The sequence below is a fragment of the Anoplophora glabripennis genome, unplaced genomic scaffold (genome assembly GCF_000390285.2).
Source record: "Anoplophora glabripennis isolate ALB-LARVAE unplaced genomic scaffold, Agla_2.0 scaffold12, whole genome shotgun sequence".
Lineage (NCBI taxonomy): Eukaryota > Metazoa > Arthropoda > Insecta > Coleoptera > Cerambycidae > Anoplophora > Anoplophora glabripennis.
In genome coordinates this window covers 587,107-610,090 of record NW_019416512.1, presented here as the reverse complement: position 1 = coordinate 610,090, position 22,984 = coordinate 587,107, and the positions used below count along the sequence as shown (strand labels likewise).

Here is a 22,984-nt window from a genome sequence, read left to right as displayed (position 1 = left end):
TAATTATGCAATGATAAAATTAATTAATATTTTTAGATATTTATGTGAAAATTCAAGAGAAAAATTGTGTGAACACAATTGTAGTTAAAAAGATCAACGTTTTAAAATAACAAAATATCGTTGATTCGTGCACAATTTTGAGATATTTTTGCTTGGGGTGGGCCCAGGCCTACAAACTTTATTGAGGCCTCTAAAATAAACAAAATTCACGCTGTCACCAACTTACCGCAATATGACAAAGATGATATAGATCTTTTTTTCTGGGATGGGCCGTGCACACCTACAACTCTATTATATATTTTGTGCCTACAACAAGATATGGTAGGTAGATATTAAATTCTTACTAAACCTAGAACCTGATCTTTGACAAGTACTTATTTAAATAGTATACTCAAGAACGTATGGTACAACATTGTGGTTGATTAAAATTCCCTAAAATACGAGTAAAGTGAATTATGCACTTAAAAGTTTCAAAGTTATTGAAAGGATTTTAACATTCCAAAAAATTGGATAAGGAACTTTATTGCAAGTATCTAACATCTATTCATGTTTAAATGTTTATTTATTGTGATATGTAACCAGTTATACTCTGTATTGTATAAAGGGTTGCATATCCTCTAATCATACCCATAATTTCAGAAATATTTTATATAATTTTTAATAAACATATTTCTGTATTCCAATAAATTAAATTTTTATAAAATTTGCATGAACGACATAAATTAAGGTACAGTAAGTAAGTAAGGTAATTTTTAAATTTTATTTTATATACGTGTAGCCAGGCAATTTAATAAGTTTCCACATTTTGCTGGATAGTAGACTTGAACAACTGATGACTCACGATGACGTCATTGAAGCCATGAATGACGCAAATATGGGGTCGACATGTGCTAAGTTACGTCATTTCGTCGCTAAGGGATGCTAACCTGTGATGCTAACTAATTTTCCCACTTGTTAATACATAATAGATACAAATCTCCAAACTCCCGACGCAGAAAAAGTTTGCTCCCAGCTTCAATAAAATATAACCATTTTTAAACAAGTATGCGTACTAAAAGGAAAACATACAGATGAACAATATTTTTAATTGTGGTCAAGGACAAATTTGACGCACGAAGTTTTCAACATAAGTACAAATAAATATTAATTAATAATTGCCGCTATATAATATCTTTTTTAAAATTCCAATAATGAAGGTGAAATATATCTACATGCCATAATTAGGCATACAATAGATTATGTTCATTATTCAAAGTTCTGTTAGTACATTTTTAAAATAAAAAATACAGTAATTGTAAAGATATTCTTATGAATAGTTTGCATACTACATGACAAATAATCAGGAATGTCTGATTCATTTAAGAATTTGCATTGCAGTTTTAAACAAGATTATAGGTAGCTACAGTTTTGGTGAATTCAATCATAAGATTTAAAAAACTTCTGTGTGATTTTAATCTGCCACATTTCTTTTGATCGTGAAACAATTAAAAAAATTATCTGTAGGTAATCTAAAGTCGTTAAATACTTTTAAATGCTTTTACAGATTAGTTACAGGCTTTTCTCTTTATAAACATCGCAGTACCTACCTAATTACTGGCAAATATTTATATAATGTTACACATTTTTTCTTTATACATGTAAAGGTATAATTAGTTGCCTACCCTTGTCTCTTTTAATTTTTTTATATTTATTTTATAAGTTCAAGTAATGTATTTTGATATATTTTCATTTTTATTTATTTTGTGCAGAACAAGAAAAACTTGGATTGAATTTGTTTTTCTGACGGTCCCGGAGGGTGTGGGGATTCGGCTGCGTCATACACTAGGTGGCTTCGGGTGATGAAGGGAGAGAGAGGGGAACTGTATCGCGCTCTCGGGCGCCATTATTGTGACGCGCACTTGTGTTCTGTGCTTGTCCAGTGACGACCGCCCAGAAATTTTGACGTGGCTACTACGTATCGCCCGTTTACCCACTCCGATTGCAGCAAAGTTGGTGACGAGAGGAATACGTAACTGGTAAGTACCCAGCTGAAGAATAATAACAATCTGACATGGACCAGACACCCCTTCGAAGGTAGTGAATTTAAAACGAAACGTGATAGTGCCCCGTTTAAAATGTCCAGGAGTTGTTTTGCCACTTTACTGGAAAAGGTATTGAATATGGCGTCATATTGGTCATTCGGTTTTAAATTTAGATTTGGTCGGACTCATTTATCGAGACCATGAACACTACTTTTTTTTCCAGGATTTTCGCCACCCATCTTTCCGGATAGTTGTCTAAAGTTTTTGCGTTGCCAAGATTTTTTTTGTTAGGCGATTGTGGTTAGAACTCGGCCCGAATATTGCTCCTGACAGTTGTTGATTTTAGCTGATTTGTTTTTTTCTGCGCAATTATTTTACTTCTATAAATAATTACATCATAGCCATTCGTTTATTGATTCCGTGCGCGCAAAATTTGAAATAATTTATTGGAACACTTGCTAGGAGCTGAAAGAAACAATTCAAAAATAATTTTACACAAAACGTTTTGAATTTTCATGTGTTTAATATAACTCAATTTAGAACTTTATTTACTAGATACATAATGAGAATGACAAGATATATATTTTTTTAAATGACCTTGTTCTAGTAATAAGCCATGCATATATGTATTAGGATAAGAGAATAATTAAATCAGTGACCAAAATATAGGTCTTAAAAGAATGAATAAAACGTTTTTATGTACATTTTATACGTAATTTCTATTTATACATTGTCTCTTAACAAGGTAAACAGTATTTTTCGGACAAAATTTTAACACCAACATGATAGAAAATCTTGGACATCTTTATCCACCTGTTAGAGTTTCCTATATTTAATAATATATAAATTTAAATTTTCTGTTACACTTTCAGAATGAATTTTTTCCCTAATCAATTATGGGTTCTTTTGTTTTTCACGTATATATGATTTTTTTAAGCCCTATCGAACTTTATACCTAATATGTATAAGCAGTTGTATAATACAATCTACTAGTGTGCATTATTCTTAAATGACAAATATATTGCAGCAATTTTAAAACTTCTGTTGATTTCCATATTTAAAAATGCAAAAATGACAATGAAATATTTGCATAACTAAGCACATTTAAATTTTGCATGACACAATTGTATTGGAAAAAATTATTAAACATCTACAGGGTGTTTTTGAATGGAGTAGCATAAATGATACCAGTGAATCTACATTTCAAAAGAACACGATCTGCAAAAAATCGCCTTAGTAAAATGTTCACCCCTGAAGAGATATGGGCCATCAAAGTTTCCAAAAAAATTATGAAAATTGGCTGTAATTTGAAAACCGAACGAGGTACAAATAACAAATTTTTTACAGGTTGTTTACTAATACAGATGCGAGTTTTCAACTATTTTTCGAAAATTTTAACCCCTCGAAAGGGGTTGAAATAACCACCCCTCAAGCCATTTTTTGCCATAACTTTTATATTTCGTAAAAACTCGATATCCAAAAATACGCATTAGATAAACTGGTTCTTTTAGAAACTTTTATCTCTCTAGCAATTTTCCTTTAAAACTTTTCGTTTATTAATAAAAAAATAAAATGTATTACCATTCACCTCACACCGTATATGATTGCAATCAATCAAAGAAAAACTAAGTGTGCTGCTGTCATGCCAGTTGTCACAATTAACTCTTCTGTAAGTTGTCACTGTTATCAGCTAAATACTTTTTGGGTGTAAATTAACAAGAATTATGCCAAATTTTACTAATGATGAATATGTGGACATGCTACAAGTGTATTTTGAATGTCGCAAAAACTGTGCTGCGGCAACAAGAGCGTATAATGAGAGATATCCAAATCGTCAAGTTCCCCACAGACAAACTTTTTCGGCGGTAGAACGAAGACTTCGGGAAACTGGAAAAATACAGCCGCATATTGAGGGTACCGGCCGAAGACCTACTGTTCGTACTATTTATCTTGAGGATGCAGTACTTGAAGAGTTTGACGAAAATCGTCAGACTAGTACGAGAAAAACAGCAATGCACTTAAATGTGTCCCATAGTGTTGTTTGGAATATTGTCCATGATAATTTATTATATCCTTTTCACCACCGGCCAGTTCAAGCTCTACTTGAACCAGACATGCATAAGCGAGTTGTTTTTTGCGAATCGTATCTTAATATTCTAAGAAATAATTTGAATTTTGCCTCAAAGATACTTTTCACAGATGAAGCAACTTTTCAAAGACATGGTTTAACCAATATGCACAATCTTCATTCCTGGGCTCATGAAAATCCTCACGAAGTATCTATGACAACATTTCAACATAATTTTAGTTTAAACATTTGGGCAGGAATTGTAGAAAATGTGCTTGTCGGCCCTTTTGTTTTACCTCATCGACTTGGTGCTGTTGAATATTTGCAGTTCTTAAATGAGCATCTACCACCACTTCTGGAGGAAGTACCATTAAATGTACGTCAGGCCATGTGGTACATGCATGACGGGGCTCCTGCTCACAGCACTGTAGTAGTTAGGCGGTGGCTTAATTTAAATTACCCGAATCGTTGGATAGGTCGCGGCAATGAGGCACCTATCTCTTGGCCTGCACGTTCTCCCGATCTAACGCCCATGGATTTTTTCTTTTGGGGACATATAAAAAGTATTGTTTATGCGACCCCAGTTGACAGTGTTGAAGAGCTACAGGAAAGAATATTCGCGGCGGCTGATGAGATTCGCAACAATCCCATAATTTTTGCTCGAGTCCGTAACAACTTTGATAAACGTGTTAGGTTGTGTTTAGAAAGAAATGGCAATTATTTTGAAAATGTCCTTTAACTAAGTTTTTTGTTTTTTCTCTTTTTGATAATAAATTATTTCTTAGTTTCGTTTTCATTGTACTTCTATTTAATAAAAGTTTCTGCGACATTCAAACAGTTATTTGTGCAACTACTGTAAAGAGTGTGTATTTGTTGTACGATGCATGAAGTTTGCAGCTCGAGACGAAGTTGAGAGCTGCAATCATGTTAAGTGCAACAAATATGCTTTTTGCACATGTTGCACGCAACATTTTTTCTACGATTGTTTTTATTTCAAATTTTATTTAACAGTATTTTACATAATATTAAAATTTTAACTGACAACTGGAAATTAATTGCGCAAATTGTCAATGTCAGACGTTAGGTACTTATGGATATGCTTAGATTAAACTTGTAATCAATATTTTTTTTGTACTACTGTAAAAAAAGTTAAACTTTTGGCACAGTAGGTAGTGCAATAAGTAGTAAATTTTGCACGATCGTAGAAAAAAACACTTGTAGCATGTCCACATATTCATCATTAGTAAAATTTGGCATAATTCTTGTTAATTTACACCCAAAAAGTATTTAGCTGATAACAGTGACAACTTACAGAAGAGTTAATTGTGACAACTGGCATGACAGCAGCACACTTAGTTTTTCTTTGATTGATTGCAATCATATACGGTGTGAGGTGAATGGTAATACATTTTATTTTTTTATTAATAAACGAAAAGTTTTAAAGGAAAATTGCTAGAGAGGTAAAAGTTTCTAAAAGAACCAGTTTATCTAATGCGTATTTTTGGATATCGAGTTTTTACGAAATACAAAAGTTATGGCAAAAAATGGCTTGAGGGGTGGTTATTTCAACCCCTTTCGAGGGTTTAAATTTTCGAAAAATAGTTGAAAACTCGCATCTGTATTAGTAAACAACCTGTAAAAAATTTGTTATTTGTACCTCGTTCGGTTTTCAAATTACAGCCAATTTTCATAATTTTTTGGCAACTTTGATCTCTTCAGGGGTGAACATTTTACTAAGGCGATTTTTTGCAGATCGTGTTCTTTTGAAATGTAGATTCACTGGTATCATTTATGCTACTCCATTCAAAAACACCCTGTATATGAAAATTTAAATAAAAATCTTGAATTTAACAGACACATTAACAATCTGGTTAACAAACATATGACATATTATAGTGTACCCATGGATAGAGTTCACAATAAGGAAAACTGTTTTGTTGAATTTATAAAATAAAATTATTCTTTATAAAAAAAAGTCTGCTTATCTTGAAACTACAGTTTCTGATATCAATAGTGAGAGAATCGATATTAACATTTTTAATGACTTCGAAATTATGTAAAAGAGTAATAAATTCATTATCAGTTAAAACATTTGTTTTTCTCTTTCTATTGACACTTAATTGCAAATTATCGAGTGTTTAAAAAAAAATTAATGCATTTGAAATATTCAGAAATATTATTTTCATAAATTTGTTTTAGGTTACTTAAAAATATATATAAAAAAGTACAAAAGACTACAATTTCATTAATTTTAAAGGCACCGAATAACTGTATTAAAGGAAAAGTTCTTCCATAATATAATTTATATGTGTTTTAAAAACCAGTGGTATTTTGTATTTATTTTTTTATATCCTTTTAAATATTAAAACATACAAATTTATTAAAATACTATAATTTGAACATTTGCTAAAATTTTTTGCTACAAAACTAATTGCATTAAATGTTTTTTGCATTAATTTTTTTACACAGTTTCGTGATTTTCAAATATGTATATATAAAAATTAAAAAAAAATTGAAATTGTTTGTAGAATAATAAGGCCACAACTACTAAAATATGTTTGCGACAAAGGGAAAAAAAATGATTATCCCAAGTTTTTATTAAATATGCAATTTTTTTAAACTTTAAGAAGTAAAATGCGTTTTTGTTGTCAGGTGCCTCAGTCTTTAGGTGATGGACGGAATGGTGGAAGAGAATGGTCAAGTTGATCCATTGGCCCCCTCCCCTGATCCTCAGGGCCCGATAGCATCATCGGTAGGGGTCACTAATTCCCAACCTCATCTGGTGGCAGCTACTAACATTGTACAGCTCACCCTACCTTCTCATACGCAAGCACAGGTAGGGGTTGCAGTACCCCACTGTGCGTCTTACCTTCTTTTAGTTTACATTCATAGAAATTCTCCAGTAGCTGCAATTTGGGGTTTTAGATCTATTAAAACTCAAAACGGTTCTTAATAAATTAATCTGTCTCATAAATAATTCAGTTCTTGAGGTTTTAATAGGTTTAAAAATGTTGTTTAAGATATTTCAGCTATCGTGAGATGACACAGTTGACACTTATAATTTCAGGATTCGTACAGGATTTGTCAATTTGCTTAAAATCAAAATTAATATTACCTACATTAAATAATTTTATTGAACTTATTTAATTTGAGCATCCTGATTAACTTATGGAAATTCAGTTTTGTGTTGATTGTGTACATAAAAACTAGCAAAAAGTCAAAATATTGGCTATAATAATATTATTGAATAATCGATAATTTAAAAATATTGTTCTCTTTAAAACTAATTTTGATTAATTTATCTAAAGACTATACTCGTAAATCTTGTAGAATTTAGAAGATATTGAGTTTTGTTTAAAATACATTTCGCTATCGGCACCCACAAATATCAACAAATGCAAATGCAGAAAATAAGCCTTATTTATATATCTATACATAGTTAAACAAGCAGTCAAACATTGAAATGAGAATATTATTGTTGTATTTCAGTTTAAACATTAGTTTTATAAATTTGACTCCTACCCGTAAATTTTGACGTTTGTAGGCCTCAGATCCTGTGGACATTGCGATCAACATCTTTAGATCTGATAAGTGATGCAATAGACAATAGATTTGGATTTGTATAAAAATCGGTACGAAATTATGCAAATTCTTAACAAATTATTTGTACGAATGGAGCCGTTACGTTGCTTTGTTGTTAAATTTTAAGTAAAGTAAAATCAATCCAAATTATTTAATATTACAGTGTAACCGGTCACATGTAAAAACATATATTTGCATTAATCTGACATTTCATGTAAACAGATTTTCATATGAACAAACTATCTCTTTTTGTGGCACTCGTTATTAGATCTGAGGATGTCGACTGTGCTGCCTTCTAGTTGTGGATGGCCTAAACTCCTAAAACTAGGTACCTAATGTCAATAATTAGATGGAATCTCTTGTCCTGTATTTCCAACAATATAAATAATTGTGGAGAGATTTTGATCCCTTTCATTAGTTAACTATATAAATATATAAACGGGGATATATGTGCAAAAAAAAAATAAAAAACAAACCGTTCTAAAAGTGTCAGTGAATAGTGGTTTTTATGAAACTATTTTTGTTTAATCTCAATAACGAAGGAAAAACAAAAAACATTTTTCGAAAACTGTCATCAAAAGCCGACATTTTTGTTAAATTTTCAGTTGGCAAAGAAAGTCTTTTTTGTCACTTACCTGCAAAATACCGCTGCTAGAACGCCAGTCTTTTTCATTCTAGAACATAAAACAAGTGTCGAAATAATTTGTCATTTTTCGAAACTTATTTATGATTTTATTAAACAATATACATTTTAAGTAATATAACATTTCAATGCAAAACAGTAACTTTATAAACGGAACGATTACAATTTATTTTGCACTACATGTAAATTGAAAGTGCTGATATTGCAGTGAGTTAAATTTATGCCAGATGTAGTGTTGTCAGTTATCGTAGCTTTTTGTTCTGAATGTTCAAATGAGGTTGCTATTGTAATTAAGTTTAAGCGCACATATTATTGGCAACTTCCGTAGGCTCTGCTGAATATGGTAGCAATTTATTTTCAATCGAAATTTTATTTTATACAGAATCTTCTTTATATTATTCGCTACCATACTAAAATGTCGCACTTCTATGTTGTTTAATGGTGGTAATATCGGCCTCTGCGTCGGCTAACAGAGTGGTGGAAGAATGTCTAAAGCGTTGCCCTGTATAAGTTTCTGGATGAGGTAAATTGAGATAAGTTGCTATTTCTTTTGGTGCATTCCTTATTTTCTTGAGCCATCCACTTGGTTAACACATTTTTGCCTGACATACTTCATAAAAAATCTTTGACTTGTAGTAACTGCCGGACGTAAAGCACAGTAACAAAACATCTGGGAGTATGAGTTTTGGAATTGGGAATTCTTATAATAATAATTGAATCTTTGTCTTCTATATAATCGATTGTTGTCTTTAGTAGCTCATCTCTTCTCAAAACTCTACAAACACCGATTATTCTTAAAAGTTGTCCAAAATTAGTTAAATCGATCGATTTGTATTAATTTGAATTATCTTTTCTAGCAGAATTCTATTATCAGGTGCTCTTAACTTTCCGAGCTCATTTTAAATTAAACTCTTGAATATGTATGAATTACAATATATGATTCTGACACTACTTTTTCGAACAACAAATTTTTTTTGTTTATTAGGTTGCTATCGTTATGATAGTCACCATCTTGATTCAAACACGGTTCAAACGATTTCAAATATAAATTAAATTGTTAAAATAACACAATTGTCTTATTTTATTGCAGTTTTCGAAAAAATATTTACATCTTGAACACGAAATGCTTTTGCGTTCTCGAATGGATATTTTGCCTTGCTAAGCTCGGCAAAATAACTTCCATTCTTGAACACAAAAGTACCATTTCGCGTTCTAGATACAAAAACAACTATTATCTCTTATTAACATGTCAAAAATTAAACATTTTTGTTTTGAAAATTTCAACTGATATTTTATGTTATCTGCTGCTTTCATAGTTAGATTTTTTAATATTTGCAGCCAACAAGAACTCTGTTCACAGATTCAGAACTCAAATATTTGGAGAAACATCAGCCGTAGTTTTGAAAATGAAGAATGTTGACTAAGTGAAGTGATGATACCTCATACTTTTTATTTGTCCTCTTTTTTGACTTATATTTTTGGTGTAAGGGTATATTTAATTAATTTAAAATTTTGTTCGCATGTAGTAAAATACTCAAAACAAAAAAAAATGACATCTAAGTATGTCAAAAATAAGTATCCAATGAAATGAACTGTTCTAGCCATAATCCAATTTGATCATTTGTTAGTTTTTAATTGAACTCATTTTATGTAAATTTTGTCACATTTCATCAGCTTTTATGCATGGTATTAGCAGTATTAACGAGGATTTTTTGTAATTCAAGGTACAAAGTGTCATTCAACCCAATCAACAGTCAGTAATTCAAACGGCAGCCAACATTCAACCTATGCTCAGTAAGGGGAACGTCATATTAGTTAGTAGCAAACCAAATTCTGTTATACAAACGACACAGGGAAGCCTGCAGACTTTGAGAGTGAGTATTAAGTCCTTTTGGCAATACCGCAAGTTATTTTTAACTGTATTTTGAATACAGGTGGTAGAAGCCGGAAGTGATGACAGTTTTTCCGAGGAAGAATCTCCCAAGAAGCGAAGAGACTTGCTTACCAGGAGGCCGTCGTACAGAAAAATTCTCAACGATCTTGGCGGGGGTGAGATAGCTGGTATGTTTTTTAATGCATGTCTTGGGGTCTCTCTAATCGTGTTTGGTAAATTTCTCCCGATTTTTTTTTTAGTTCCTATCGGTTGATTTGTAGGACATTAGTTTTTATTTCGAATTGACAATATAAAAGTTACGAGGTATTTGTTTATATTTTTTTAATGGTTTATTTGCATGACTTATTATTAGAAGTGATTCACACGAATAGAACTGTCCCAATATAATGTATTACGAACCATATGTAATGTAATACAAGGATATTTTTTGTGTTGCCTAAATCCATAGATTTACGTCTTAAAGAAGTACATATTCGTGTGAATTTCACCTACTCTGTAATGCATGAGAGAGTTGTATCTAAATTAAACCGCTGGCAATATAAACGTGAAGCTGTTAATCCAACAACGGCATGCCGGCTCTCGCGTTTATCTTGCCGATTGATAAAAACCCATTGTTTTGAATTTACTCACTGCAAACAGAATTTGACGAAATCGAATTCTGTTCTGTATTGCATGCATGGGCTATAAGGATATATACAAATAATACATTCTTTTTTCCTGATCTACTGGCTAAAACTTGACGTTTGACTTGTGGTATGGGATTCACTGTTCATACACATCCAGTACAAACAATGGGCTTATCAAAATTCTTGCTATTGTAAATTGTCTAGTCGCTTAAGAAAATGTCGAAGAAAAACAAAGTTTCGCATGACATTGTAAATTTAAAACGTGATCGTAATCGGTTAAGTTAAACCGTTTAAAAGTGATTGAAATACTTGTCACAAACAATGTTTTGTAATTAACAGAAATGTGATTTTTTAAAAAATATACAGGGTGTTTTTGAAATACAATAAACTCACACAGTAGAAAATATTTCTTATGAACATGACCCGAAAACTATTAATAAAAAAAAATTTTAGAGTTATAAAGTTATAATTGTCATTGTATTTTGGATATTAGATAAGTTTTTTTTTTTGTTTGTAGATACTCTGGAAGTATAAGGCATACAGATATAATATTTTGTCCGGTTCAAAATGCACCAAACGACCAACATTTATGATAGTATGCAGTGTCATTTTTTTAAATTATGCCGAGTATCATTTTTTGGGAGGTAACGAAATAATTTCTTTTTATGGAACAGCATCTTAAAAGAAAAAAAGTCACCTTTATTAGATATTGATAAACTGCTTTCGCATTGTTTAGTAATTCATAACTTTTAGACTTCCAGTTAATAAATACCTACCCTTATATTGTACGCGGGAGCGCAAATGGCTCCATCTGTCGTGCTGACTCTCAACTGTGCCATTCAAATGGCTACAGTAGGAAGCGACCTGCCATATTGCAGATACTTGTTGTACGACTGACACCCACAGAGGACGAAGACAATGTTTTAATTGACCTCTGTGGGTTGCAGTCGTGCAACAAGTACCTGCAATATGGCAGGTCGCTTCGTACTGTAGCCATTTGAATGCCACAGTTGGGAGTCAGCAGAACAGATGGAGCCATTTGCGCTCCCGCGTACAATGTATTTCCTAGTCGTGAGGATACGATGCAAAACAGCTGATTCGTTCGTCGGTTATCTCGCCTATGACACATTGATGAGGACTAATAAGTCTGAAACTGGTCTGTGTCTGGTGGGTTAAACTGACGAACGCCCCTAGTTGTTGCACTAGGTGTTGCGAGTATAATTCAATGCCGGTAGGGGCATATAGCCCTAGGAGTAGTTGTTTCTCACAACACTGACAATTAAAACCTACCCTTATATATTACCCAAGAATTAAAAGGTAACAATTAATGGTACTTTAAGGAAATTATGTTCCAAAATTATTTCGTCTTTCCTCCATTGTTCTAATGCTTCGAAAATGACAGCATGTTGTTGTGCATAAATCAACCCCCTTTGACAGTGCACAGTTTTACAATTTTTTTTTTTAATAAGAACAATAATTTAAATAACTATTACAGTTTTGATGAAAAATTAAATCTTGTTTTCACCATGAGCGTTAGTAAGAATGTCCCTTTACCTTTTGACAATATATTTTGCTAAAAATAGACACAAACAATTTGTTTAATTATCCCTGTTGCCTCCGCCACTGTATCAGGAAAGATTATAGCTTCACAAGTTTATGACAATCGCTAATCTAAAGATCAGAATCAAGTTTGATTTCTTCTTCTTCTTTCCTAGTGGTTGGTCCTAATAAGTCTCATGGCACCGCGGCCTAATTAGGCCTATTGTGCGTCCTACTACTAGTCCTATTCAGCAAGTAGTTTTGTCCTTTTGACAAAGTCCAAAAGTTTCCTTGCTGACACTTTTCTCAGTTCCTTGGGTTCCAAATAAGGTCTCCCCAGGAGCGTCATTCTACTACGTGCAATTCCTGGGCACTCGCCCAGGATATCCAGAGAAGTTTCATCCGCCGAGTCACATCCTCGGTAGACCGGACTGTCTACAAGCTTTAGCTTATGTAGATGTTTCCGAAAGTGACAGTGTTCCGTTATGTTTCCCGTCACTCTCCTGAGCCGGATTTTATTCAAGATCAGTAAATTGTTTGCTCTTCGAAGGATATGCCATGAGCTCCTTAGAATGACTATGTCCTGGCCTTGAAATCCAGTATTTCCTATGTTCTGTCTCGGTCCATTTGCCCAGAGCCCGCCTGACTACACTGGGAGATGTACCACAGAAGGGCTCCGGGCCAATGAACTCTCCCCTATCTCATTCCCACAAATGCCTTTGTGCCGTGGCACCCAAGTTTCATTTAGATTTGATTTTAAAAAAATGTTTTTGGCAGTGTAACTTTATCATACAATTTTTTTTTACTTCTGGTTTTCGGCAGGGATATTCCGAATATTCATATTTTCATTTTAAATTCTCTTTTGCCCATTTGATTGCGGAAGTNTAAATCTTGTTTTCACCATGAGCGTTAGTAAGATAATGTCCTTTTACCTTTTGAGAATATATTTTGCTAAAAATAGACACTGACAATTTTTTTTAATTATCCCTGTTGCCTCCGCCACTGTGTCAGGAAAAATTATAGCTTCACAAGTTTATGACAATCGATAATCCACAGACCAGAACCAAGTTTATTTTCTTCTTCTTTCCTAGTGGTTGGTCCTAATGTCTCATGGCACCGCGGCCTAATTAGGCCTATTGTGCATCCCACTACTAGTCCTATTCAGCAAGTAGTTTTGTGCTTTTGACAAAGTTCAAAAGCTTCCTTGCTGACACTTTTCTCAGTTCCTTGGGTTCCAAATAAGGTCTCCCCAGGAGCGCCATTCTACTACGTGCAAATCCTGGGCACTCGCCCAGGATATGCAGATAAGTTTCATCCGCCGAGTCACATCCTCGGCAGACTGGACTGTCTACAAGGTTTAGCTGATGTAGATGTTTCCGAAAGTGACAGTGTCCCGTTATGAGTCCCGTTACTCTCCTTCGCTGCATTTTATTCAAGCTCGGTAAATCGTTTGCTCTTTCCTTTGAAGGATACTCCATGAGCTCCTTAGAATGGCTATGTCCTGGCCTTGAAGTCCAGTATTTCCTATGTTCTGTCTGGGTCCATTTGCCCAGAGCCCGCCTGACCATACTGGGAGATGTACCACACAAAGGCTACGGGCCAGTGAATTCTGTCTCGGATCCCTTCCTAGCAAGTTCATCCGCTTTCTCATTCCCACAAATGCCTTTGTGCCCTGGCACCCAAGTTTCATTTAGATTTGATTTAAAAAAATGTTTTTGACAGTGTAACTGTATTATACAATTTTTTTTTACTTCTGGTTTTCGGCGGGGATATTCCGAATATTCATATTTTCATTTTAAATTCTCTTTTGCCCATTTGATTGCGGAAGTTTAGGGAAAACAAAAATGCAAACAAAAAAGGAAAATTTGTAAAAAAATATGTTTCATTATAAAAAAAAAATATTTTTACACAGTCCGGCTATTATGTTTTAAGTTTTATTTAAGTATGTGGTGTTATCTATGGTCAACTGAACTATGTACTGGGAAACCTTCCAAGCGATGTAACAAAATTTCATCAGTATGCATTTATCTATCACGACGTTATAATGTTTTGCGTGAACCGATTTTTGATAGTTGTCATGAAAATGCACATTGGACAGCATATATGAAACAAGTTCTGTTTTAAAGCCGGTAAAAGAGCCATAGAGACATATCAACTGTTACAAACGGCGTACGATGTCACGTTCAACTGTGTTCCTGTGGTTCGGGAGATTTTGTGATGGCCGAGACAGTGTGCATGATGACGAGAAGACAGGGCGTCCCGGCACAAGCCGAATGAATGAAAACATCGAAGTTTTGCGCTGAAGTCTGATTGTTGATCAATCGTACATGGTCTGCCAACATTCTGTTGGTAAAACATAACTTCATGGTAGATACACAATGAAATTTTGTTCGGTAGCTCGGAAGGCTTCCAGCTACCTAGTTCCATTGATCGCACATAGATATTGCCACATACTTCGGTACAATAAAATCAGTCTTAAAACTTAATAGCCGGACTGTGTTCTAAAACAAGTTTTATTTACTTTGATAAAACCAAAATACGTTTTATTCTGTTGTTTAAATAAAAGCTTTATATTTTGTTTTGATTTATATTTTTTATAAATTACAAAACGATACTACAAAATATTTAAAAATTGTACTGACTCCTGTCATATATACATTGAGCCAGATATACAGGATGTAACTTAAATACATGAAAATATTTCAGAGATGATCATTTTAGGAAGAAAAGTTTNTTATATTTTAAATTTTCCTTTGCCCATTTAGTTGCGGAATTTTAGAGAAAACGAAAATGCAAAGAAAAAAGGAAGATTTGTAAAAAAATATGTTTCATTAAAAAAAAAAAAATTATTTTTACACAGTCCGGATATGTTTTAAGAGTTTTATTTGAGTATGTGGTGTTATCTATGCACAGTCAACTGAACTACGTAGTGGGAAGCCTTCCGAACGATGTAAGAAAATTTCATCGGTATGCATTCATCTACCACGAAGTTATAACGTGTTGCGTGAATCGATTTTTGATAATTGTCAAGGAAATGCACATTGAACAGCATATATGAAACAAATTCTGTTTTAAAACCGGTAAAGCAGCCATGGAAACGTATCAACTGTTACAAATGGAGTAAGGTGAGGAGTGCATGTCACGTCCAACTGTGTTCCTGTGGTTCGGGAGGTTTTGTGATGGCCGAGACAGTGTGCATGATGACGGGAGGACAAGGCGTACCTGCACAAGCCGAATGAACGAAAACATCGAAGTTTTGCGCTGAAGTCTGATCGTTGATCAATCGTATAGGATCTGCTAACATTCTGATGGCAAAACGTTATAACTTCATGGTAGATACACGTATGCTGATGAAATTTTGTTTGCTCGTTTGGAAGCCTTCCCGCTACGTAGTTCCGTTGACCGCACATAGATAGCGACGCACACTTCATCACAATAAAATCAGTCTTAAAACTTCATAGCCGGACTGTATTCTAAAACAAGTTTTATTTACTTTGATAAAACCAAAATATGTTTTATCCTTTTGTTTACATAAAAGCTTTATATTTTTAGTTGTGATTTATTTTTTTCTGTATAAATTACAAAACAATACCACTAAATATTTAAAAATTGTCCAACTCTTGTCATATACATTGATACAGATATACAGGATGTAACTGAAATACATAAAAATATTTCAGAGATGATCATTTTAGGAAGAAAAGTTTGATCTATTTTATAAATAGATTAGTTTGAGATATGGGATGTTAGTTTTTGAAAAATATTACATTTCCGAAAATTTATTTGATGTTCAATCTAGCTTGAATAAATGAAACTTGACCTAAAGTCTTTGAAGAGAGTTTAGATAATTTGAAGTAAAAAATCATTGAATTTGTATACAATTATGTAAACCAAAGAAACAAAGCATTTTGATGTCACTGAGTTCGAAGTACATTTCATTCTGATTGTATCTCAATGAAAAAGGAACTTTTCCATTTTATTTGGAAAATGAGACATTTTTTAATCATTTTGTAAATCTAAAATATTTTAGGTACCACAAAATGGAGTGAATAGCTAACTCTAAAACTGTTTGTTTTAAAGAAAAAGTCTATAAGAATATTTTTTTGCTTCAATTATTATTACCTGTACATTTTAATTAGCATAAAAAATAAAAATTAATATTTTTTTTAATTATAACAGACGTTTTTATGGCCCCCTGAAAAATTTTCCCAATGTGGGATATGTCATATTAGAACGAGTGTATCAATATGATATTAAAAGATAAAATAAAACATTAGCTTGAAATTTTTGAATTTTCTCCTAAAAAAATAATTTCTACTGCAATATGTTATTTTTAAACATTTAATGACTATGCAGTATTAAAAATTGTATTGATAACAAAAACTGCTTCTAGATTTTTTTCTGTGAAATAAGTAATCTTAATACATATTACTTTCAATTTATTTAAATGTAAAAAGCTTATTTTTGATTTAAAAACATAGCAACTCAGAAATGTTGTTTTCCAAATAAAACAGAGAAGATCTTTTTTCGTTGAAATACAATTAAACGTCAAACGCAGTAATCCAATATCCAAAATATTCAGTGGTGTTGAAGTTTTGAAGTTTTTAGTGGATATGATCTCTCTATTCTCTTATCTGTGTCGCTGTTAGAAAGGAATATTTGCAAAGAGCAAACATGTTTTTAATCGTTTACGATATAGGTTCATACGAACTTTTATTCTTTAAAAATTATTCACTTTACTTTTACATGCATTAATAGAAGTTGATTGATTTATTTTTAGTATTCGTGAATACCATTTAGAAATATTTATATTTGAAAATCTCACATCTGGCTAGTTTTCAGACTGAAGGTTGTAAGAGACTTTTATCTCAATTAGAAATTTCGTACAGCACCATATTTTAAAAACGCCCTAAATAATTTTCATTTTGTTTCAAAATAATATACGATTTGAAATACAAATTTCAGAGTAAATGCATCAAGACCCCAAAAATAGATGTCTGAGGAACACCTAAAAATGTTTTTAATCAAAATGTTTTTTTATTTTATAATGTTTAACTATATAAAAGCACGTTGAAAAGTTAATGTAAATGTCCTAGTTATCACACAATATTTGTAATATTTTAACATTTTTTTAATTAAATAATTAATGTGCATAAAAGATACGGTTAAGCTTAATCCAATACTCGATCATAAATATTTTTGTCAAGACATCGATGTGTGTGAAATTTTGTAATTCAGAAGTTTTTTTAGTGACTAGGCCCTAAAAATGTGAACATTGTAATAACAGGCATATAATTTATGGTGTTCACAGAAGGAAAGGTCGAGCAAACTTCTTCGGAGGCGGACAGTGAGTTGTCCTCACACTCTATCCCATACCACACAGGTTAGTCTGACGAAACAAACGTAAGCACTCACCTCTACCTATGTCTAGATTAGCCCAAGCACCACTTCTACTAACCCCGTAGTATATTAGCTTAGACGCTCCTGAGATCCTGTAGGTATAAGCTGGTTTAAGTTTATGCGTCGTTGGAAAGGCAAGAAACTGCAATTGTTCCATAAAAACGGTTGGAGATTAAATTTCAGTTTCTTGGCCTTCAGCCTCTACCGTTTTCCATGGATGTGTATGATTTTTTGAGTAGCAATACGTGTGTTAGAGAGAACATAATTACTATTTAATTAAAAAAGTATTTTTTCGAATGCAAATTTTGCAAATGCAGAAAAATAAAAAAAAATCACTGTAAAATTCTTTACTCCACTTTATATCCACTCCGATTCACATAAAACTTCCCAGCCTGATAATAAAAGATTTTTTGATTCTGTAAATATCAGTTGATAGAGTGTTCAATGTCGTTGATTAAAAGTCCTCATTTAATTTTTCCAAAGCAAATTGTAGGTGGCGCTAGAGTCAAAAGATATTTTTCTTTTGTAGCAAAGTTGGAAAGTCACTAGTGCACACTGCCATGAAATTTTAAGAAAATTATGTAATAATAAACCAAAATTTAATGGTTTTTGAAATGTTCCATGATGAACAAAAGGCAGTCGAAATTAATAATGATTTTGAAATGCTCAAAGATGAAGCGTTTTGAGTTTTCTGTTGTATAATTTATCAAATTTTTAATGGGAGTTCTCTTAAAAACTTTTTTTGTTTGTAAAAAAAAACTTACTGATAATTCAATTTGAATTCCAAAATAAATACAGTACACATTGTCTTATCTTAAATATTGCTACATTCAAAGTAGTCATACTGTAACTGAGCAAATGTATTCAGCTGAAGGCAACTAACCAATTTATGTCTGGGGACTTACTATATATTTATAATTCAGTGTTGAACGAGGCGTGTAGCTTGCAGAGTAGTTGGTTTCCCATAATGTTGGTTAAAATTACAAATTGTATCTGAAAATGTCTCAATTTTTTATATGTAAAATATACTCTATAGTGATTATTTGTAAGGTGAGTTTAACTTTTAGGTTAGAACTCGCGCGTTTAAATAAAATTGCTTTTGAAATTTTGGTAAGTTTTCCCGATGTCTACTATATTTTCAGTTTAGGTATCATCTAGCCTATACAGTTATTGTTGCTTTAATATTTTTTCATTTGTGTAATGAATCATCTTTGAGTTTAATAAAAAAGCAATTTATAAATCTTAATTTCCTTTAAAACATTTTTTTTCTAGCAATCACCATAAAATGCAGTTTTACGAACTAACTCATTTCTGAAAGACTCCATCAAGGGAAATAATTAATATGCTGACATATCCCCTCCATATTATCTTTTTGACCTCAGTGCATATACACGGCTGGAAAATCCACATGGTCCATCTGCCTTTACATGAGAGCGACAAAGTAAGGTAAAGAAATTCGTGCGGTAGACAAGGATGGCTGTATTGAAGACGTTTCATAATCTGAATAGTCACCGCCCGTTTCGAGTTAGAAGTGGGAGTGACTTCAGATTATGAAACGTCTTCAATATAGCCATCCTTGTCTATCGCACGGATTTCTTTACTTTGTCGCTCTCATGTAAAGGCAGATGAACCATCCATGTGGATTTTCCAGCCGTGTATAATGCACTGTATATTCAACGTTTTTATTACAAGGAATAATGTGCTTTAGCACACCAATAGAGAAAATACCAATTCTATACTTATTTTAAACATTTTAAGTTTTATTATTTGAATTCAGGTTTTTACAAAATCCAAAAATCTTTTTCCATTTTCATGTTTAAGTGTTTATGTGGTACCGGATATTTCAATTTACAGATGTACAGGTCATTAACATATTAAGAAAAAAACAAATGAAGTTCAAATCTGTTTTTATTAAATAGAAAAATGCACTTATTTGGAAAATATAACTTATCCATAATCTCCTGACGGGCGTAAAATAGTGTTATTAGATTTGGAATAAAAAAATTGTTAATACGTTATTAGATTTGCAATTGTAAGGAAATTATAGTTTTCAAGTATGCACATTCTTATGTATCTTTAATAAAAAAATGCTTCAGATTCATTGGTTTTTTACTTATTACACTAATGACTTAGTAAAGAATACGAATGTCTGGTATTTCAATGTTTTATTCGCATTTATTTTCTTCCATTTTGTATATACGAGTTCTGTCCAAAAGCCAAGTTCAGTGTTGTGATATTAATACATTTCCTTGCAGTGCTACCCGCAACAGCAATTCAAATTTCTAGTGGTGAGGGAGGTCAAGGTATTCATACATTAACGATGACGAACTCTACGGCTGGGGGAGCTATCGTACAATACGCACAGGGCCAAGAATTCTTCGTACCAGGTATTTGTATGTTTCTATATATTTTGTCTTATTTTAATGTTTTGCTTTTTTAATTTTTTTTTTTTTTTCATTTTAATTCACGATGTATATAAATGTGGAAAACTGATAATTATCAGGAAATTTCATAGATCCAAAGATATTTCTAAATTCATTGGAATTTTTTATACAGGGTATAACTTTAAGTGGGGGTCATATTTATAGAGGCTACTTTTGTTCATTAGAAATACATATTGATGGTTTATTTTTTCAAATTTTGTCATGAAATCTTATTTTTTAAACCTTTTTTTAATAATTTTCCTACCACTCCTCTGGACAAACTAGTGTGATCTCAAACAATGGCTCATGATAGTCCAGTGCATGCACAATTGAGAACTGGGCTACGCATTGTTGTCAAATCTTAGGAAGGATTATTAAAAAGCAAATTTCACATCACCCGCCGTGACATACTGCTCTTTAGATAATCCATTTGACATTGTCTTCTTGCAGCAGAATCGTTTTTCCGGACAGAAAGTAAGCTCTAATCATATCGGCTCTTTTTCAATGTTTTTTCATATCACTTAAAATCTTGAAAATGAAAACAATACACTGTACCGTCACTAAACACAACACTGAAATAAATATCTTCATAAGGTTATACACTTACACCACACAAAGGTACTATACAAACACCTTTTCATGAAATGATATAGTAAGAATAAGAATGTAACATAATTGACCAAGCCCATTTTGCGAATTAACGTGGCAGTTTGTCTTTAACGTGTTTAGTCGTCATATCAGAACACCTGCAACCTTGGCATGTTAAGAGAACAGCGGGGACTATCCTCCGCTGCCCCCTTCGTAAGCGTATTTCTTCACATACTGTACGTAGTGACAGTAAATCTAAGACAGTGTTACATAAAATTTGCACTACTTAAAAAAACAGTAACATATAACACAGATTAGTCGACACAAATGTGACATTTTTTCCCTTAAGGAGGTTCGGTACCAAAAAGTAAATGGTAAGAAAGTTTTCAAAGCAATTGAAATCTGTTAATATATATACAAACTGCCTCGTGCAAAAATATTGATTGATTGCCAACATAGTTTTTTTGGAAAAATGATATTAAAAATTATGCTCTTATACACAGACTCTTATGGGATTTGGGAAAAAACTTTCATCAAATGTGAATATTGCTCTTAAAAATGGTTAGGATCAAGAAAATAAAATTGTAAAGAATTGAATATTACTAAATATTTTAAAACAATAAAAATATGCACTTACAATGTAATTATTGAGATAATGGAATGAATATATAACCTTTTGACAAATTTCTTCGACTGACGTGTTATATTTGAATAGCTCGATTACAGACTATAAAATTATTCCAGTCGAAAACATATGTAATGTAATATTAAATAAATTTTTCGTGATCTAATGCAATATAATAGCAATTTGAAACAAAAATTCAAAGGATCTCTGGAAAAATAGATGCTTTGTCATAACCTTCAATTCGAAAAGGCTACGTCTCACAATCATACTCTGAGCTTCTTGATAGTTATCACATGGATTCATGGTTTGCACATTTTGCTTTTTTTTTCATCAATCCATATTCTATCTGTTCCATACACCTTTTACATTGCTTTTTGTTCATTCATTTTTATGGTATTCGCGCTATTAGCGCTAAGCACAGTTGACAGTTGATCCAACTTTTACCACCACGCCATACTGATGTGCAATGTTGCCAGTTTTCACCCATAGTTTTACAGGCTCTTAATGAATAGACAAAGTAATATTTTTCTTTACAAATGTCACTGATGTAATGGTGGCAGTTTTGGATATAATGTACTTTTACTTTTTGAAATACTTTTTCAATTCTTAACTTGCCACACTCACCACTAGTGTTGCTCAGACATTTCGTTTACTCACGAAAATAGAAAGCATTTTCATTTCAATGCAAAATATAAAATTTTTTTGTAATAAATAAATTTTTTTCCTAATTGGTACAATTGTTTTGGTGATCACTATAATTTTCGAAATAATCATACTCTGTTCATATTTATAAGGAATTTGGGGCATAATTTAGGTTTTTTTCTCTGTTTATTCGGTACTTTCCCACCTATAAAAAATTCATTAAATAAAGCTTTACACCAAAAGGCGTAAACTGTTATTTTTATGAAAATAGTTTTGCCAGTCCAGAAGCGTTATTAAATCATATACATCAGTTAGTTAACGTTTCGAAAAATTAATCTTTTTTTTGGTGAAAACTGGGAATGACGTTTCTTTTTTAATTAACCTGATTAATTAATAGTTATAGTAATTAATAACCAAATATAGTTTAATAAACCATTGTGGTGCAAGAGTTTATTTAATTTTTTCACCGGTGGCAAAATATCCAGTAAACAGAAAAATGGAAATTGATGGAGACATTTTCTTATTCTTAAAAATTTTTCAAATCTGGTTAGAAAACTTGGAAATATCAGGGAATTTTTTACCAAAATTTGCTATATACCCTGTCAATTACCGAGCGAAGTGAAATATGAAGTAATGTACAATTTTTCAGTTGTGGCCCAGAGCGGCAACATATCGGGCAGCGCGGGCGAAGACCAAGCCAGGAAGCGAGAGATGAGGCTCCTAAAGAACCGTGAAGCAGCGAGGGAATGTCGAAGGAAAAAAAAGGAATACATCAAGTGCCTGGAGAACAGGGTGGCCGTGCTAGAGAACCAAAACAAAGCGCTCATCGACGAACTGAAATCCCTCAAAGAACTCTATTGCCAACAGAAAACCGAATGAGGTTTGTCTCGCTTCTACAAATTGGTGAAGGACTCGTTTTTGTTTATCGCCAGG

General features: G+C 32.4%; 1 protein-coding gene across 9 annotated transcripts; it reads left to right on the top strand.

Annotated features, from left to right (window-relative positions):
* Positions 1-1,891: 1,891 nt before the first annotated feature.
* LOC108903383 (cyclic AMP-responsive element-binding protein 1) lies at positions 1,892-22,930 on the top strand. 9 transcript variants are annotated; one of them, XM_023454803.1, is made up of 7 exons: positions 1,892-2,015; positions 6,742-6,841; positions 10,039-10,188; positions 10,249-10,375; positions 17,685-17,756; positions 20,029-20,166; positions 22,701-22,930. In XM_023454803.1, exons 2-7 carry the CDS (start codon positions 6,761-6,763, stop codon positions 22,928-22,930), a joined length of 798 nt encoding a protein of 265 aa, XP_023310571.1. In that variant the 5' UTR covers positions 1,892-2,015; positions 6,742-6,760. The 9 variants fall into 9 exon arrangements, with proteins under 9 accessions (XP_023310571.1, XP_023310568.1, XP_023310567.1 ...); XM_023454800.1 differs by having other exon boundaries at positions 6,742-6,925; positions 10,249-10,363; XM_023454799.1 differs by having other exon boundaries at positions 6,742-6,925; positions 20,029-20,160.
* Positions 22,931-22,984: the final 54 nt, after the last annotated feature.

Bases quoted from the DNA above. Each gene is read 5' to 3' on its own strand.
- LOC108903383 (XM_023454798.1), top strand. From the start codon at position 6,761: ATGGACGGAATGGTGGAAGAGAATGGTCAAGTTGATCCATTGGCCCCC. The intron at 10,189-10,248 runs GTGAGTATTAAG...TTTTGAATACAG, and splicing joins GAAGCCTGCAGACTTTGAGA to GTGGTAGAAGCCGGAAGTGA. The intron at 20,167-22,700 runs GTATGTTTCTAT...ACAATTTTTCAG, and splicing joins ATTCTTCGTACCAGGTATTT to TTGTGGCCCAGAGCGGCAAC.